This window comes from Scomber scombrus, chromosome 1, assembly GCF_963691925.1.
Source record: "Scomber scombrus chromosome 1, fScoSco1.1, whole genome shotgun sequence".
Classification (NCBI taxonomy): Eukaryota; Metazoa; Chordata; class Actinopteri; order Scombriformes; family Scombridae; genus Scomber; species Scomber scombrus.
In genome coordinates, this window is record NC_084970.1 from 5,578,494 (window position 1) to 5,599,207 (window position 20,714).

At 38.4% G+C, this 20,714-nt stretch overlaps 1 protein-coding gene across 1 annotated transcript in view; it reads right to left on the minus strand.

Moving 5' to 3' along the window:
- Positions 1–20,714, minus strand: part of si:ch211-186j3.6 (neural-cadherin) — a 333,490-nt gene that overhangs the window by 240,102 nt on the left and 72,674 nt on the right. The window contains exons 2-3 of the mRNA XM_062419573.1: positions 2,760–2,957; positions 664–889 (exon numbers count right to left, since the gene is read on the minus strand). Of these exons, the coding sequence (XP_062275557.1) occupies positions 664–889; positions 2,760–2,957 (424 nt within the window). The remainder of the gene's footprint in view (positions 1–663; positions 890–2,759; positions 2,958–20,714) is intronic.

Consider the following 20,714-nt stretch of genomic DNA (forward strand, 5'->3'; position numbering starts at 1 on the left):
TGTATTACTGTACTCAAGAAGAATGTTTCTATTCATCCATTAGCCACTACAAATATATGTAGTAAATCCACCTCCCATCTCTGCCCTGTCCCACTGGTGGATGGTGCTCTCTGCTACTCCAATCCCAGCTCTACTTCACCTGCCTAGTCTCTTAAAAGAATCTGCCAAGCATCCAACAACCTTATTTTTTCCCCTCAAGTATGAAATATAAATAAATCAAGAAGGGGAACCTAGAACTATAAAAGTGAAAGGAAAAAGCTGTCAAGTTGTTTTTCTTTTGTTCTTTATTCCCTATACAGTCATGAACCGAATCAATTTGTCATTTACACTTATTCTCCATTTTTTGTTCAATATAACTCTAGTATTATGTGCGCTGTTTTGCGTGTGCGTGTGCATGTGCATGTGTGTGTCAACTCACAGCAGTGTTTTCCTTAAAGGTAAATTTGGTATTCTTTTTGGGTGTTTTTTTTTTATTGACCAGAAACAGAGGTCCACACTTGGTATGTGTACAATGAGAGTCCCCTGTTAGTAAAGCAAGTAGGTATTTGTGTGTGTGTGTGTGTGTGTGTGTGTGTGTGTGTGTGTGTGTGTGTGTGTGTGTGCGTGTGCGTGTGCGTGTGCGTGTACGTGTACGTGTACGTGTACGTGTACGTGTAAACTCACGGCTGTCCTTCAGGGGTGTTTTCCGGTATGGCGATGGTGAAGGACGTGTTGGTGAACTGTGGCGGCCGGGCTCCAGCCACCACAGAGACGACGGCGGGGGCACTGCGGCTGCCCAGCCTATCAGCTGCCACCACTGTCAGCAGGTACTCCCTGTCCCGCTGCAGAGGAAGACCTGTAGTTCGTACCTGGCCGGTCTTCCTATCAACCTCGAAACGCCCATCACCACCTGCAGACATAAATCAATCTGTTTGCTGATATGACCACTGTGTCCTTTTGATAAAAAAGAATCTAAATGAGTTTTGATGCATCATTGCACACAGATAAAATCATTTGATTTGTTGGAAAGGAGATGGAATGAAAAATAACCAACTGCAAAAGAACCTTTTATCTATATTAGATAACCCGACATGTAGTCGAGGTAAACAAAACCTTAATTAGTCATTTGATGGAAACACTGAAAACTCCAGGAGGTAAGAGCTGATGTTTTAAGATATGACTGAACCACAGACATTTTGACTTATCAAACAAGGAAAAGCATAGATGTAAATAATAATATTAACAATGGCTCCATACCAGTAATTGTCCCAGTAAGGCATGTCGGCTAGCGAGTACGTACCATCCCAAGATGCTGTGAATGACTCACCTAAATACAATGCAGCTCGCATTAATGTTTATCAATTCTACTCATGTTTTTCCTGCTTTAACAAGTCAAAAAGTCTGCCGTCTGCCGTGAGAAGGATCTATTAGCGGCATAATGATAAGTGTCTCTCACTAAAATGATGAACTAATGAACTTTGGAGATGTAGAGATTTTTAATTATGATGCAAGTTTATCCAAGTTCAGCAGAATCCTTTTCTTCCACACTTCTACCGATAGTTTCAGGTTGAGAAGGTTTTTAGCATAAAATGATAGATAGTGGGATATATAACAACCTCTGGACACATAATTTCCTTCAGTAAAAGCTCAGAGTTGACCCATGCGAACGACTGCGTGTGCAAGGCGAGAGGCATTTTAAATACCGCTGCATGCGAGAGCTGTCACAGAAATACATGCGAGCATGAGCCAGTAAAGTGATAGATGTGGCTTGACAGTCAGTTTCCCCAAGTTGCTGAGATGCAAGAGGGCAGACAGACTGACACTTTGATGTTCAAATTCATGCACTGTATGTAACATAACAGGATATGATAAGACCTTCATCCAAACTATATTGCATTTATTTAAAAAAGTTATCGTTATTGACTCTTATCTCACAGTTCTGCATCCACAAAACAATTCAACACAATGCTCAGACGATGTAAACAAAAGGATTGTGAGAGATGTGTTTGAGCCTTTAATGGATAAAATATCAATTGAAAGGATTGTAAAGTTTGGTCTAGACAGTAACATCAATGTTTATGTTTTTTTTGTGTAATTTCTATTGTTAGTTCATTTTTGTCATCCTCATGGGGAAAATTGGAAGACTTGTCTCTTTATAGGTAATGCTTTAGCAGACTGCAAAAAAACGGGCAGAAGAAATCATTACATGGCAGACAATAGGAAAAGCAATTATTTTTGCGGAGTGGAGAAATGAATTACATTATACTGGAAAAAGAACTACATGCGCACAAAATGGTTATTGGCTTGGTAGGAGCTCACATTTCAACAAGCGACAGAAACTGACTTAATTCTACAACATGGAAAACAAAACACAAAAAGTGTTGACTATGATATGTCCATTCCCTCCAAATTACACACACTAATGATCAAACACTGATGTGAACTCAAGCAGGCTACAGATATTATTTTATTTTGAAATGGGAAAACCTCCAGAGGTTTTCTAAATAAATGAATGAATGGTGGTGTGGTTACCCTCACAGGCTTAAATATTGTTTTTCACTGACTATTTCACTGCAGACATTTTCATTTCTCATAGCAGGAGAAGCACAGGTGTTATTAATAACATTAAGAATCACTCTGTTCCGTTTAAGTGCCTCAGCAAGCACAACCCCAGCATCCTGGCACAAACCCACTTCCTCTAAACTTGTGGTTGAAAAAAAATAATCTGATAACAACTTATTAAACCATAAGGCATGCGGCTAAAGCAAGATATAACTTACCATCAGACAGGAAGTACTCCACTTCACCGTTGTTGCCTTCATCACCATCATGAGCGAGGAGCTTGTACACCAGCGAGCCTGCGGGAGTATCGGGGGAAACCACAGCGAGGTAGGGAGCAGGAACCATGCTCCACTCTGGGACATTGTCATTTACATCAGTCACAGTCAGCTCCACTCTGACCAAGTACCACTCTGAACCTGAAGGAGGGGGAAAAGGAGAAGAGAGCAGCTTAGTAAGGGTTCATTGGTGCTGACTGGCATACCAAATGTAAGGCCGATGCCACATTTGATAAGATTGCTGAACAGTAATTTTGAGTAAATGTGAAGTAATATTTAAGCTCTGGTAAATGCGTAAGATTGAAAAGTCAAGGAACACACTATTACAATCCGCCAAATAAGAAAAGATGTTTTTCAGTTTAGGGTAAAGACCTTTTTGTTCTAAGTGCAACACTTCAACCCCAGCTAGATCTGTTGCATGATGTGTTTGTCTGACAAACACAATTGATAGGCCCTTACCATTATACAACAAAAACAATGACAATATTCCTGCAGTTGTCCTGGTAAATGAGTAAGATAAAAAAGCAAGGAACACACTATTGCAAAAGGTATTTTTCTGTTGTGTGTTCCCAAGTGTCCCTGGGAAGTTCTTACAAATTGTTGAGAGTCTACCCCAAACACACTCCAACCCCTGCTGGGTCTATTTGTTAGCAGGATCATTTGTGTTTAATAAATGAAAAACACAGTGCTTGATGTACCATTACCTTTATACAACAAACAATGACAAGATCTGTGCACTTGTCTTGGTAAATGAGTAAGATGAAAATTCAAGAAATACGCTATTGCAATCTATCCAATAAGAAAATGTATTTTGTAGTTTGATGTTTTCTAACATCCTTTTTCTCTCGTCTTGTGTGTTCCCAAGTGTCCCTGAGAATTTGTCACAAGCTGTCGAGAGTCTAGCCCAAACACACTCCAACCCCCACTAGGTCTATTTATTAGCTTGATAATTTGTGTCTAATACAGTACTATCTTTCTTTCTTTGTGTTTGTCTTAAAAACACAGTGCTTGATGAACCATTACCATTATACAAAAAACAATGACTATATTCGTGCAGTCGTCTTGGTTTTGCAATACACCCAACAAAAGGTATTTTTCTGTTTAGAGTCTCTCCCAAACACACCCTGACCCCAGCTAGGTCTGGTTATTAGCATGATCATTTGTGTCTAATACAGTACAACCTTTCTTTGCATTTGTCTTACGACGTACACCGACGTACCATTACCATTGTACAACAGACAATGACTATATTCGACCAGTTGGGAAGAGACAGTTGAAAGAAGTGACATTAGCACTTTGTTCTGTGAGCTAGCCAAAACAAGCTAGTGTCAGCAGCTACGTCAGCCAACTTCAAGAATCAAGCTAATGAAAGTCCCCAGAAAAAGGTTTCAGAAACACTTAAAAGTTCACAACAATATCCACATGATATTTTTTGATTGTGTTTCAAGTTTGGAGCACACTTATCACACAATGACACACTGAATGACAAAAAGGTGAATGTGTTTGTACTTTCCTTTCCAAATGCAAAAGTCCTTATTATCTGTCAAGTGTGTTTGTTTCTGTTTTGTCTATGTGTTTCTGTGAAGTGTTTGTCTCAGTGGAGCACCACTCTGTTTTCTATCAGGCCAACAACTCTTTCAGCACAACACGCCATGTGACATTGAACATTGAGTGTTTCACTCTAGAGAATATCATTCCAGCAGTCAGTACAGATGACTAGCAGGCTATGGTAGCGGTGCTGCCAGTTTAAAAAATAAATAACTGTAAACAAACCAGTGCCGACAAGAAGGGGACGAGAGCAGTTTACACAAGTATGAAACCTAATGTGTATGTTTTGAGTATTTGTCAGGTTACAATGCTTACACAAGCGCAAAAAGTTCCAAATACTTGTTCTTTCACACAACACTTTATGAAACTCGATAACTCAAATTAGTCAATCAACAGCAAAAATCTACGAATATTTCAAAAGTTAATTTGCTGCTATTCTTTGTCGTATAATAGTGAACTAAATATTGTGGAAATTTGAAGATGTCACCATGGGCTCTTTTTTTTTCTCCAATTTTTTGACATTTTATAGACTGAATGAATTGTTAGTTCATTGAGAAACTTGGCAGATGAATCTCTAATGATCAGTTGCATCCCCAGACAATCTGAGGTGTTCTGTGTTGCCTGGCTACTACCACAAAGCACACAGGTGCAATTTACAACAAATATTGAACATTACAGCTCCTACTATTAAGCGTTTAGCAAAGCAATGAATGAGAAGCAAAGAAGAATTTCAGCAAAAGAAGTGTTTTCAATGAATTGCTCATTTTTTATGATTTCATTTTTGCAAAGATTATCTTTTATTCAAACCAAATACCAAAAGGTATCCAAAACTCATCCAGCATTCTTCCTCTTTTACCCCTCTTATTCAGTTACAATAATTTCTATTCAACTGTTATCCGCCTCGGTTTCTTTCCTGAATGTGACATGTGGACGCAAACATAGGAAATATGATCCAGAAGAAACTGAGAGGAGGCCTTCTCTGCATCTCAACTAGTAATTATAATCAGTGCTGTGCTATCGCAAGGCACCCATAGTAAACAGCAATCATACTGACACATACAAACACACCAAGGTCCCACAAAGACCTCATCAGTACATCCACCATCACCACACACACACACACACACACACACACACAGACACAATACAATAAATACTGCACAGCGGTGTTTGCTGGCCACAGCAGGGGAGCCGAGGAGTAATTTCAGAGCTGGAGCCAGAGGATTGCTCTCAGTCGTGTCACTTTTAGTACCTGTTGAACAGAAATGGCTCCTTATATAACAAACTATTAGTACTGTAATTGTTCTATATTTAATTACCGTTGGCTCAACAGCAAGTCCATGTGATGCATTTTCTCAGTGTTTACATTTTACCTTCCCTGGCTGCAACAACACACACGGAAACAGGATGAGGATGCCATGTGACTGTACGGTAAATGATGAAATAGTGGATAGACGAGGGGGAGGGGGGGCAATCAAGTAATGTTAAAAAAAAAAACGGAAAAGAAAAATAAGAGTTGAGTGTCGCATGAAAAGGATTAAGAGTGAAACACAGGGGCTGAGGAATGACCCTGTGGTTGTTATAGAAACAGCAGAACGACGAAAAGTGGAAGATGGAAGAATTAAGAGGGAAAAGAAGAAAAAAAAAGAAAGCAACAAGCAAGCAATTGCATAAATCAATGGCATTAGAGAAGAGAGCAAGCGGGGGAATGTTACAAGGAAAAAACATAAGCGGACATCAAAAGAAGACAGAAGAGCCGAATTAACCAGCCAAATCTTACAAAATATATAGCGCTACTTGACTCTGGGGTTGGACCAATGTATTTGTTGATGATATCTCTCTTTCTTCCTCCCTCTCTCTGTCTCCCTCCCTCCCTGTGGTCGTAACAGATTCAGAATTAATTGGCAAAAGGACAATGCAGCTTTGGGGAAGAAGGGACGGCATTACCCAGATAATAAATCACTGGGCTAATATACAGAGCACTATGCCAAAATGCGTCTAACAGCCACGCGCACACACATATGTGAACGTGTGTGCACACACACACACACACACAGTCCTTTTTCACTAATAATGATCATCAGTGGATTAGTGGCTAATGAAGGACCATAGGGAGATATAGCTTGGTGCTAATGCCATCCCTCACACTAATGCATCTCACTGGATCTAATGATATGTTGCAATCTCTAGAAACAGTGGGACCGGCAATACTAATAATGCTACAGAAGGCTTTTCCTTTGGCATTGACCTCACTGCTCAAATTGGTTGGCAGTACAAGCATTGCTACAAGTTCATTTTTCTCACAGCGCTTTCTTGTTACCTTGTTTGCAGAGCACCTTTATGTAGAGTCATGAAACTCTATGCACAAACACAGCAGAGTGGAGCAAGTCAGCCCCATGGTGGAAAATACTGAAGAATTATTACTACATGGTCAAACATCAAAACCAAAGTGGTGGCTCCGAAACAGATCAAAGTGGAGGACATAATGTTCTGTTGCTTTCTTCTACCATTGTTGGCAATAAGGTGGATATGCCCAAACCACCAGCTAAATTATGCGTATCCGTATTCAAATAAAAGTTTAAAAAATTGTTGTTTTATGTTTACTACACTTCAGCATATTAAAGTGTCATAATACATGTTTTTCAGTAAACTATTATAATAATTATAAACACTTCATATTGGTTGATGGTTTTCATAAACCCAGCAATAAACACATATAACCATGAACATCATTGAAAAGAAATTAGTTTAAAGCTAACATGCTAAGCTAAGCTAACATTGTAATACAAACTCAAATCAAACCTCAAACTGCCTGTTACTGTTTTGAAAAGAGAACAGCTATAAGGACGCACTTGCTAACAGTTGTTAAAGCTCAAAAACAGGTGCTAGCTAAGCCACATATCTTATATAACCCATATCGCTGGCACCAACACGTCCAGAAACTGCTCAGTCAGCAGCAACCTAAACTTAACGTTAGCAATTGCTAGCCCCAAACCGGCTGCCACGCAAATAGCATTTTGTAGCTCCTTGACAATTTGCATGTAAATGTGAAAATTGGATAATATGCATATGTTTGGTGAAAAAATTTCCCCTTTCCATGCAAATTAGCCTCATTGCGTAAACAATGAGTCACTAGGATCTGCACTAATAGCAACATCTAAATGATTAGCTTCAGCTGAGAGTTGGTGGTAAATGAAGGGCACTCACTCATTCACTCACCCACGCTCTCTCTCTCTTTTAATCTCCAACCTTGTGAAGCTTGAATGATATGGAATTGATATTGAATAATACAGTATCAAGGGCAAAAAATTCAGTCAGACATTAGGAATATCAGGTAGGTAAAGGGGTTTTAGGCTTATCTTGGACTTTCAGCCACTTAAAAATAAACATGTCCTGACAGCCCTGATGGAGCTCAGGATTCATCTATAAGGGCTAACATCAGCCTGGTGTTAATGAAGTTACCGCTGCTGTGCCGCATGCACAAGGCGCACAACCTCTTTCCCAGTTTGGAGACACACTTATCATTTCAGCTGCCGTATGATGCTGCATCCAGTTACAAAACATCAGTATGTTTCTGCAATACATTGAGGATCCCCTGAACAACATTTTTGTAAGATACAGACATGAATATATCATATAATATCATGTTTAATATTCATTAATAACTGTATTGTGACATTTGACATTTCAGTCGATTAGATTAAGTTACAGATGTGAAATACTAGAAAAGTAAAAGAAGAAAAAATACAATAAAGTTGCCTTGTGATTGTGGAGAGCTCTGTGTGTGTGCATCTCTGCTGACAAAAGATGTCAAATTTGAGACTCCTGTGCTCTCTTCAGTTTTTTTGTGTGCTAAAATGTGGAGAAAAAGCTTGAAACACTGGAAGAAGCTAAACAGGGTCAAGCTGCTCTGGTAGTTGCTGATATATTTAAGTCTGGACCAAAGTGGTGGACAAACTGACCAGCCAACATTGTCATCCCTGTGCTCACTCCGCTAGCATTGCTTTAACATGTTCTTGCTCATTCTTAGAAAAAGCCAAATAAAACCTGAGATGGTAAAGTTATGGTGATCAAATGTATATTGTCTCGTGTACTACTGTATATATTCATATAGTATCATTTTACCTCATTAGCCATAGAGATATTAGTATGATTATTCTAAACAAAAATCCAATCCATCTAATGAAATGAAATATTACGTCAGTTTTTCTGTCTTTTGTTTGTTGTTCCATTTTCCTTTCATATTTCGATTACTTTTACCTGTAGTCACGGTTGAACTTTGAAAAAGAAAAGAAAAAATACTGCCTTTGTTAAGTGATATTGAAGAGGTTACAAAGAGAAACAGTTGGAAAGAATCAACCTGTTAACTTTTGTTAAAAAAAAATTACAACATATCTTAACATTATTGGGTAGCGACCTGCTAACTGAAGGCATTTTGCAGTTTTATTTTAATGTGGTTGTACTTCTAGTCCGTTACACTCATGGAAGTTAACTCACTGGTTATTCCTTACCTTCCTGACATTACATACCCTGCAAAGTCTGATTTTAACTGATTCTCAATATATCATAAAAAGAAAAGAAAAAGAAAAACTAGTTAAACTCTGAGTCAGCTCTCAAGTGTTTTGAAAAAAAAGGAAAGTTAGGGAAACAAAGAGTGGCAATGAAGAAAACCACTTGTACTGCTGGATAGTGAGTTTGATTATCAACGTATATTTTCTTTCGATTGCCATGAATCTCACTATTGAGTACAAATTGCATCCAGTAGGATGAGTCAGGTAATTTGTCAATTGAATTTCTGCTATATTTCTATGAAGAAAATATGTTGCCAAGTAAAATATTTTGCTATGACAGCTGATAAGATAAAATGGGACAGTCACTGACGGTTAAAAAGGACATCAAATGATTCAGCTTAATTAAAGAACAATTGTATTTCATGTTTGTTTGTTTAATGGTTAAATCCAATTATCAGTTCATTAAAGGCTAATGCAGTAAATTGTGGTTTTATTGCACCTGGTTGCCTAGAAACATACCAGTCTCAGTTCAGAAAAATGTCTCATTTTACCTTCTGCATTCCATTAAAATGGGACAGTCACTCAAACCTTTCCCCATAAAAAGGGTTAGGGTTAACATACTCTGAAAATCTGTTGGCCAAGTTCATACAAAATTTTACAATTGTTGTTATACCCATAGGTTTAGCTGCAGTACTGTTACTGCAGCTAAAACTACTACAGTTACTGTTTGGTGATTGGTTGCTAATAATTAAAGAGCCCAAGATGTAAACCTTACTTGTCCCATTTTACCTGATGTCCCAAATTACCTGACTTCACCCTGCAGTACTTCTTACTAAAATCTAAGCACATTATTTTAGTAGAAATATAAAAAATAGGTGTTAATGCTATGATCTACAACCTGCCCCTACTGGCTCACCATAGCTTATATCAGATTAAAGACCCTGAGTTCAAAGTTAGCTGGTCTGTTTCTTGGTTCATTCACTAACTTTTTGTAGTTTTAGTTGAACCATTATGCAAAATAATACATTTCTCATCTACTCTACACTGACATTTAGAATGTGTTGCCAGGCTCCCTGGTCTCTTTGGTCATTTTAGTAACAATTAGGTGGGTTAGGATGCTGCCCATAGGTGGTGATTATAATAATACCCAGGTGATGCAATTTCATAGCTAGTGTTTTATATCTATGGCATACCTTGCAGCAAAAAATGGACTTGCACCTGATTCCAGGCTTTCCAACTTAAGACACTAGTAGTCCTTCAGTGACAAAAGTCCTTGCAAACATTCCTTTTCACTGGGTAAGACCTGAGCTGGATCAAAATGTCACTAACTAAAGCTTGAGGGTGCTGTGAGTTTTGTGTACACACTTTTTGGTTGTTTTGTTGGAAACATCCAACATCATATCCAGGGAGAGGGGTTGACTTACAGGTTTTAAAACCAAAATCTTGTCCAAGTCTCACTCAATAGACTAAATCACTTACACCCACACCTCTGAATTATTGTGTAGTCTGAGGCTGTTTGATCTGACAGACAGCGCTGCATCTTGTCCAGTCGCATGCTTGTACAACAACAGCTGAGATGTGAACCAGAGCAGACAGAGCACTATTTGCATTGCTCGCTACAGCAAAAAATTACACAAATTGTATTTTACAAACAGCAAATATTAAAGAAATTGTATTTTAGTACTTCCAATTCTTCCTACTCAGGCTATCAGTGAGGTGTAGCAAATTGCCTCATTGACCATAATGAAATTGTAAAACAAAGTGTCTGGGTCGCTGTTGTGCTTTTACACACAATGTGAAGCACAGATTACATTCCTGTGTTGTTATTGCCTTTTCTTTATAAGACAATAGCTGACAGTAAAGCTGACACTGTTAACTCTTAACACTGAGGTATATCTGAGAGCTCCACAGACATGAGTGTGGACTGCACTGATAAACTGCAGCTGTTTGCTGCGAGCTACATCCAGTCCGCTTACTTACAATAAATATGCGGTTTACTTGATGTAATTTCATTTTATGATTGTTATGAAAGCATATAGCTTTCATTGCCCTTTTTTTATTTACTGAATATGCAGTTGTTTGTTATTCCATCATTGACTGCTGCTGTTTGCATGAGGCTACACATAATGGGATAGACTTATCATCAGATTAGCAAATCAATCTCATAAACCTTTCTCACAGTCTTGAGGAGGAGGAGGATGAAGATGACTAGGAGTCAGCCATCTCACCTCATTGCACTGTTTTTTACTAATCACACTGACAGAAAGCTCCTCATACTGCTGCTCTTTTGATTTTTGATTGTATTTTTTTTTTCATTGTTACTTTCATGTTAAGTTTTGATTCTCTTTTTTGTTTGGGTTTTTTTTACTTTTGGAATAACAAACCTGCCCCAATTTACAGACATTCTATGACTGTGCTGATGATTATTTCACATACACAGAAGTAGAAAACTGCTCATTCTGATTCACTCTGCATTAAAAGTTTTAGTTCATCACAGGGTTATAACTGTTATTTTGGATGAGTGTCTCATTAGAACAGAGTGCAATATTCATACTACATTTGGTATTTTGTCTGTAGCCTTTCTACGGCTCCATCACATCTTTAGTGTGGTTCCAATCTCCACTGCAACTCTTCAAACAACCTGTTCTTCTTTTAAACTTCAATTATGCATTACTGACTGAATCTCTCCCTCCCACTGCCTCTATTTGTTAAGATGAAACACTACTTTGATGATGCACATTAAACACATGATAAACTGTGTCTTATATTTATATATCTTATAACACATGAAGTGTATCACTAATTAATTTAAGGCTGATCAATCATGGAATATGGAAGAGAAAGAGAGATGTGATTCAGCAAAAGGACATAACTGAAGCCCAAAAAACATATGAACATTCACAAAATCTGACTGCTGAAGATGACTAGATACTGATTAACGTGAAAATGTATCATTAAATATTAATTTTATGTCTGTCATGAATAACTCATATACACATTTATATGCATTTAAAAGTGAATTCTGTGCTTCTGAGACAAGACATGAACTTTAGACGGCCGGAAATATTCCAGTTTTCAGTCAACGCCTGCAGGTGTCTCAATCACACAAGCATTCTAAGTAAAGATGTCATGAGGCGGTCCACGGGACTGGGACCTAGGCTGATCCAGGCAGGGTTTGAGGATCCATTTCTGCTCCTCTGTTAACCAGACAACAGAAGACAGGGATAGACGATGTAACATTTTCTGAGGAGGAGTGAAGTATGTACGAAATACTCCACTTACAAATCAGTAATTAGTTCCACCTATCTCAAAGGACATAACGATGCTGTGACACATAACAGTACATTTAATTGCCTTTGAAAACAACTACCTAAAGCAGTTTTTTGTTTTTGTTTTTTTTCACTTTTTGTTTGTTTGTTTTTTCAAACCAAAAACAGAGTGTGGAAAAAAAATAAGATATCATATTCATATGTGCTTATTTGCCTAACAAGAATTTTAATCTTTACATGGGCTCTATTTTTTCTGTTCAACAAATCTAAATTCAATTTAACTTCAAATATCTATACAGATGTGTATTATAAGAGAGGCAGAGTTGGGCAATAAGACCTTGGGGCTGTAGAGATTCTGCTGCTAAATTCTATTAAATGTACCATATGACAATACATAATCACCATCACAATATAAAATTGCATATGGAATATTTTAGTAGTGGCCGTCCCTATATTGCCCACCTGTACTCACATTTATAAATGTCTGTACAGGTAGAAAATAATAGAATACCCCTGAAGGACTTGAAGTGAGTTGGACTTCAACTGACTTCAATTCTCCAGCATTCACAAAGCTAAGAATTACAAGTTTAATTTCATATTGAATCACCTCTTAGTTCCACAGGTTTCTCAACTAAACCCCCAGACATCCACTAACACCATAAACACCCATGCTAAACCTTGTTCTGCTCTTGCAGCAGGATACTGAACAAGTTCCAAGTGTATCAGATTGATAAAGGCATGCATATACTGTATAGACATGGTTCTGTTTTCACTGTTAAATGATGTGCACACACTCAAGTTTGATTTCCATGACATGGATTTTCACAGTTCATACGAGTACATGTGTCTGCTTCACCAGTCTCTAAACACACAACTTCACCATATGACCATATCACAGCTGTAGCTGTACAAGCTACAGGTTCTAGCAAATGAACATCAGTGGTTATATCTCCACATCATCAACAATATCAACTGTCGAAAGGTAGTCTACAATATTAGAAGTAAAAAATGTCCGTCACAATTTCCTCAGATACCTTTTTTAGTGTGTGACCAACAGTCTTAAACTCAAAGAGAATGAATTGAGTGTGTTTGTGTATACAAAGTTTAAGTGTGACCTCCAGGGCTGCTAAATCTCTCACCATCTTTAGCATTGTCTAACACAAACAAGACCCACTTCCTCAAACACAGTCTGGACTGAGCCTCTTTCCTTCCAAATTTAACTTGTTGCTCAGCCAATGTCATACTAGCTACAAGTTATATTCTATTTTATATAATAACTATGACTTTTTGCTGGCGTTAGATTGCCTGCTGAATACAAGTGTAAAAGACCTCTGAGACACATTGTGATCTAATCACTCAAACCACTCGCCAAGGTGGTCCGGGATACATCTGACCACTTATCTTTTGTAGTGTCAATGCACTGTACACTGTAAAGTGTTCTGATGTGTCTCCGGCCAGGACATAACAGGAAAATACGTCATCAACATGGGACCCGGCGGTTGTTTTGGTCAGTGGTTGAAAGACTGGAGATGAGCACAAATGTACGTGTTTGGAGTAATCTGTTGGGTTATCAGTAGAGCTTGGTATCGGTACTCAAACAACAACCAAAATAAATCGTTACCAAGTAGTATCGAAACATCTCCTGTCAAACAATACCTGCAATCAATCCTTTTTGCACCCATAGCTAGAGAGTATGACTATTTCCTTGGACTTGCTCACAGCCAATCAACGCAAGTATTCTTCAATTTAATGCAACCTGTGATTGGTCCACTGTCACAGCAGCTACAACCCATCTGTGTCGTGAAGTCACTTTGAATTTGAGTTAGCGCGCTTAGCATTTCAGCAGCAGAGATACCACCTAAACACTCTAAACGATACCCAGCCCTAGCTATCACAGCAGGTCATTCTGGGTAAGGGAATCTGTCAAATGCCATGCATACATGTAAATATAATATATGCCTGAGAAAATGGAGTTGTTTTCCCAGTGCTGTTGAAGTCCAAAGATCAATATGTGTTTGTCTGAGATGGTCTATATGCAACTAGATGGTTAGACTCATCATATAATGTGTCTGCACTTGTAGAGGCTAGTGTGTGCATGCATTTGTGTGTGTAATATTTTGATTGGAGCTTGAGGACGTCACACCTGAAGACACTCGGTTAATGCCTGATGAATCGCATATAGACACCCTCCCGCCTATGTTTCCATCCTCTGCTGTTCTTCTCCATCCTTTTACTGACCCCAATCAGCACCTTTATAACTCTCTGCTACCTCATTTTCTCACTGCTCTACATTGTGCTGACAGTTCTGAAGGGAAGGCATAATGTGGAACTCTTCATTTTGCTCCACCTTCCTCTTCTCTCTTTCTCTCTCCGTGTCTCATTTAGCATTAACACGCAGCACTAACTATTCCACGCTTTTTAGCCTCAGAAGAAAAGACTTTCAATATACCTGACAACACCTGCACTCTGTGTGTGTGTGTGTGTGTGTGTGTGTGTGTGTGTGTGTGTGTGTGTGTGTGTGTGTGTGTGTGTGTGTCTGTGTGTGTGTGTGTGTGTGTGTGTGTGTGTGTGAATATGCTTGTCCTCAATACACACTCAAACATACACAAGCACATATTTCAGAGGGAGAAATGGAGTGAGACACAAAAAAGAAACAAAGACAAGAAAAGGGAAGAAAGAATTAGACGGACAAAAGGAGTGAAAAACAGAGAGAAAGAGAGAGAGAGAGAGAGAGAGAGAGAGAGAGAGAGAGAGAGAGAGAGAGAGAGAGAGAGAGAGAGAGAGAGAGAGAGAGAATAGAAAAGAAGGCCAGTTAATTAAATGTCCTCTGTGAGGATTATAAAGGGCTATTTGGCCCTCACTGGTAACTGTTCCATCCATAATCTGTTTAAGTGGAAAGCTGCCGCCGTCTTAGTGACTTTTTCACATTTTTACATGGAAATGACAATTAGACCATGGAAAGGGAGAGAGACGGAGAGAAGAAAATCAAGCTTAAGTTTTTTGCACTAATTGCAAATGATACAAATGGTTAGCCAATAGCTTCACTGCTTATTCTTCCAGGACGGCTACTCATAATTGGAAATCCGCTCACTGCCAATATTGCGCTCGAACAGATACACACACCAATTGGCGTGAAGTCTTATAGACAGAAGTGTAAGTTTCCTTGAGAAGTGACGGTATTAGCTGGGGATAGGTCAACTGTAATCAATATTGCAAATAACTGTCACATCTACCTCAGTAAAGATACATGAAAAATGTTTTTTAATACACTTGACGATAAAATTCCCCATCTTGCATTGGGTCTCTCATCTATTCTTTGAACTGATCAAAAGACTCCTGAATTCTGACTGAGGAACATTTGTTCAATATATTTGGTATTTTAAAGCTGCACCAATCAATATTTATATATTAACAGTGGATCAAATGATGAATAATGATGTGTTTTGTGGAAGGTGTTGCTTGTAGTGACAAGCCCACAGAGAATTATCAGACTCTCTGCTCATTTTTGGGGTTTTACAGTCTTCAGCTTTACTGTTTAGTTGACTCTCATCGCTCTTACCAGTATTGTGATGGTGGAGACCAAACCAGAGCTAAAAGGTGGCCAAAACCATAACAAATAAATACTAATGTCACTCTGTGTTTGTGTTTAAAGCAATCAGCTATAGCTCCCAGTCTGAAAAGTGAAGCAAATGCATAAGTGCCTTAAAGATGAATTATCTCTAAAGGCCAGCAGGGGGCGACTCCACTGGATACAAAAAGAAGTCAGTGTATGGAAGTCTACGATAAATTGACCCTACTTCTATAACTTGATTTATTTTGAATTGTTTGGATGAAGTTAAACTATGCACTCCTGATTAATGACATTATTACTTCAATAATGGCAGTTCAGCTTCTTCTGTTTGAAATGAGCATGCGGTGAGCGCAAACAAACACTGGCTGACAGTGAACTATGGTTCCTTGTTGTACTTTTGAGTGCATTAAAAAAAGGTAGGCTTGAGTCTGCATGAAAACATGTATCCTATGTAATAAGAAATCTTAAAATAGGTTGGTTTGAGATTAAAAATTGTGGTTTTGGTAGATTTTCGATGAATTCCAGAGTGAGGAAGCGAGCAGTACAAACCTCTCATACCCTGTTCTAACTTCTCCCTGCAGGAAAGTACTGCAGAACACTGTACACCCAAATAACCAGCCATGAGAAGTTTCTTTCCACACACTTATGAACAGATAAATCAGACAGTAAACATTCCCTCTGCAATAACCATGCATTACTGATACATCTACTACTTATATAACACATTCACTTCATACTCAAGTCATGAAATAAACATGTACAAACTATCGGACAAAAGTCTTTATAAATCTGCATAATGTGTACACTGAACGTAAATTATTACATTACCCATACTATTTGCACTGCATAGATTTCAGAGAAAGTTTGAACTGTATATTGACGTTGTATACTTTGTATTCTAGTATTTATATATACTGTATATATCTTATTTTTTCCACCTGCCTACTCATACCAGCTCAATATGTTTATGTCTGCTTATCTCTGTTAGACTGCTTTGTTTGTTGAGCTGTATGATGCCTTCTGTAAATATCTTTCAGGACATTGTGAGTACATTCAGAGCCTCTGTAAATAAGAGTCATATATCCTGCGTGTTCTAACACACTTTACCAGTAATTCTGATTCTGAAATGGACAACCCTAATTGCCTTCCAAAGCCAATAATTGGTCAATCCCTTCCTGAGATTACTCTACTTACCATCTGGATCTAAGACCGTCTTACCAACTGTGATAGCAGCTATTGTTTACAGCCTCTGCGCTGTTGCTCTAGTTAGAAGGTATTAAGTCTTGATGTCGCAGGTGACGCAAACCTCACTGTACAATGAGGAGACAATATGTCCCCTACTTAAGATTCTACTAATTACAGAATCCTTTAATTACCTAAGAACATGCTACTTCAATTGTGTGTGTGTGTGTGTGTGTGTGTGTGTGTGTGTGTGTGTGTGTGTGTGTGTGTGTGTGTGTGTGTGTGTGTGTGTGTGTGTGTGTGTGTGTGTGTGTGTGCCTGTGTGTGTGCGTGCCTGTGTGTTGTGTGAGTTCAATTTACAGTTCAGCTGAGGTAATCCCAATGATCTCCGGCTTTAGTAAGTCCTATTAAGGTGTGCTGGGATTCAGTAGGGATTACAATCTTCTGTGTCCTGTCTCCTCTCACACTTTGGCTGACCATTCAGTGCGAAGCAGAAACTCACATGAAAATCAATGCAGCTTTTTTAATTTTAAACCTTTTTTAACATGAGTTTAGCAGCAGCTGTTCAGATAGTGTCCGTTGCTCGGAGGGAGGCTGGCTGATGCGGTTGCCGTTGGTCTCAAACATTATGAGCTCAAGCTTAATTTTATGCCACTCACTTTCCTAACAGCAAAATATCCTTCTTTTTTTCTTTTTTTTTTAACCCCGGCCATTTACCAAAGCAGCCTTTTTTTCTCGCCCCCAAACCAGATTTTCCTCCCTCGCTTCACCAAACTTCTGCTTTCAGACTACCTTGTTCTCAAACACTCCTTTTTTTTGTATATTTTCTTCAATTCAAAAACACTTTAATATAATTGCAAACATATACCAAAACTAACAGCTTCTTTTTTTTTCCTGCCATAAAAGTTTTCAGTCACAAGGTTAAAAGTGGAGTTTGTGTTTATCACGGCGCTGCAGCAGTGTCTGGTCAAACGCTGAGTTGCTTGTTATACAATTTCTCCCATTAAAAAAAGTTGTTGGCAGGTTGAAAGTGTCCATGCCTGGTGTGACTCAGACGCTATTTTCTTTTCCAGTAAAAATTTACACATACACAGTGGGAGTAAAGGTAGAGAATAACACTGAAATTAACACTGAGGATTTTTCTGTCATTTCTAGAACTTTACTTTATGTGATTTGTAAGTCTTATAATCATGTATTTCTGTATGATCTGTGAGTAGCGATATCCTGAGCCACTACACTGGATTGGGACCACTAATCTGGCAATTTTAATGGGTCAGTATCGACTATGAAAAGCCTGATCTTTTTCTATTTTTCCCCTTTCCTTTATTTGTTTGCTCCCAGTGCAGCAGTTCCAACAATGGAACCTAAAGCGCAGCATTTGGAGTGAATGAGCGAGCAGCGAATGAACTGTGGAGCCCACAAAATAAATAAACAGCAGCCAAGCAGTTTCAAACAGTGATGTGTGTGCCAGGATGTGGTAGTGAGCCTTGCAAGCAAAAAAACTAACAAACAGTAAAATAATACATAAATAAGTGCTGCTCTTGGCTAAAAATGATTGGACTTTAGTCCCTATGACCCTGAGATGAAAGTAGTCCAATTTTTGTCCGAAGCACAATAAATTCACATAGACACCCTTTTCTCCACACCTGTTTCTCAAATATTTCATCCTATACAACATATTAGAGGGAAGCTACAAAAGAAAGCATGCAGGATTATTTTCAGGAGTTATTTACACTATATTTCACATGTATTTAATATCAAGTACCTCACCTGGTATCAACACTTGAATGACTGCAGATCAAGGGCACAAGACATCATTATTTATACTGTATGTGATTTATAGTGTATTTTATGGGATGGCTTTTGTATTTTGGCTACTACTCAGTAAGGTCTAACGTTTTTTTTAAAAAGTAACATTTGTTGATTGACTGAATCATAGAAGAATCTGAACCGCTGTCATCATTTTAATCTTTTGTTTCCCTTGAAGACACACAATAAAGTCAGTGAAATGAGTTTTCCTGCCCCTGAGCGACATCGTTTATATCTCAAGCCCTGCTATATGAGTATAGGAGGTTTTAATAGAGTCTAGCCCCAAGAACTTCAATTAAAGACAAAACATGTCCATCCGTCCCCATCACTACGCGCAAATCTGCTTCTAACGTGTCACTAAATCAGCCGTCTCATTAAAAGGGGCTCCATCAAGGTGAGGACGCGCAGGCTCGTCTTAGATAAATTCACGGAGGTGGAAAAGAAAAGACAATGTCAGTAATTATCTGACTGCTTTATTTTGGTGTTGGATTATGATGGTAATGGGGAATTACAGTATAATAAATCTGTGATGTGGTAGATGCATGTACTGCATCTAAAATGCTCTTTTCATACAGTTTTTTTATTTAATCACAAGTGGAGTCTCTGCACAGCAGTGTAGTTTTATTAAACAGTGTTATCATCTGAGTTTAATCATTTTCACATAGACTACATGTAGCATTTCTCATTCTTGCAGAAGTCTAACTATGCTTTGTTTTGATGCATACTGTGTAGTGGATTTGTAGCTTTTATCTGCAAATAATTCAGTAATGCCATCTACCAGAACTCTGATTTCAGTCAACTAACCATCAATATCTGCACCAAATATTGCTCCAGACAGATACAGTTTTTTGAGCTTGTTAACACATTGTTAACACTGTTGCTACAAACTGTGCCCCTCTTTCTTCTTCTGACCACCATATATTTGTCTTAAAGGCTGTTTTTTTAGACATGCCTTCTCTTCAGACCTTTCCAACATAAACAGCACACACTGACTAGACCAGACAGACAGATAGACAGATGAACACGTGTTTCCTTTGCTAGAAGTGTTTCCTTTTCTAGAAGTGTTTAATTCGAGTTACTTAGCATGCTAGCTAGATTTGTGAAGCAGGGGGACTGACATAATTGCTAACTGCTAACTTAGCAATTACGTTAGGACTGACAAAACTGCAAATTTGGAGAAGTGCTAAGTTGGGTGATAAAATGTGCTCAAATGTGATGCATTTAAGTGAGAGTTCTGCTAAATTCCTGAAGCTGATTTTGACAAAACCTGAAATTCAGTCAGTTCTTTAGTTAAGTTACAAAGAAAGAAAAAACTGCAACACTGTAACACACACAGACTGTTATACAATTGTAAAAATGAATACTTTAAAGCAATTTGTTGCCTGGTTTATTTGAATGACATTGCTTTTGGTCTTAATTAAAAGATAGGGAAAATCACTGAGTTGCATGGATCATTTTAGTTGACTCGCATTAATAAAACGGAAATAGAGGACAGACATTATTTCTGATTGCCACCAGCCACAGAAGTTATAACCCATTCATTCATCCATACATCCATCCTTCACCATTTTCCCTTTTTTGGTATTTTTAACTAGAAAGAGAACAGATATGGGCCATAAATACTATTTCCATGTGCTCTCTCTTTCTTACTGGTTATCCTGTCAAGTTCTCTCTGCTGATTATGGAAAATGAGAGTTAATTGTTTCATCTCTCATCTGCACTCTGTTCCAGCGGTTGCAGAGGCTAGTCGAGGTGGGGGGGTAAGGGAAGGGGTGCGGTGGGGGCAGAAGTCTTAGAGATAATGAGAGATAAAAACCATGATAGATTTGGCAGAACCTGCTTGTTCGGGCCTCAGCAGGAATGGCAGTTGGCGCTGGTGAGTTCTATATAAATACAGGGCCTCCGGTTTTTAAACCTTGAGGCTGGCTTAAATCCATCTGTGAGAAAACATAAATAAATAGAATGAGAAATTAAAGGAAAGGGAAAAAAACAGAATGAAAGGGGAAAA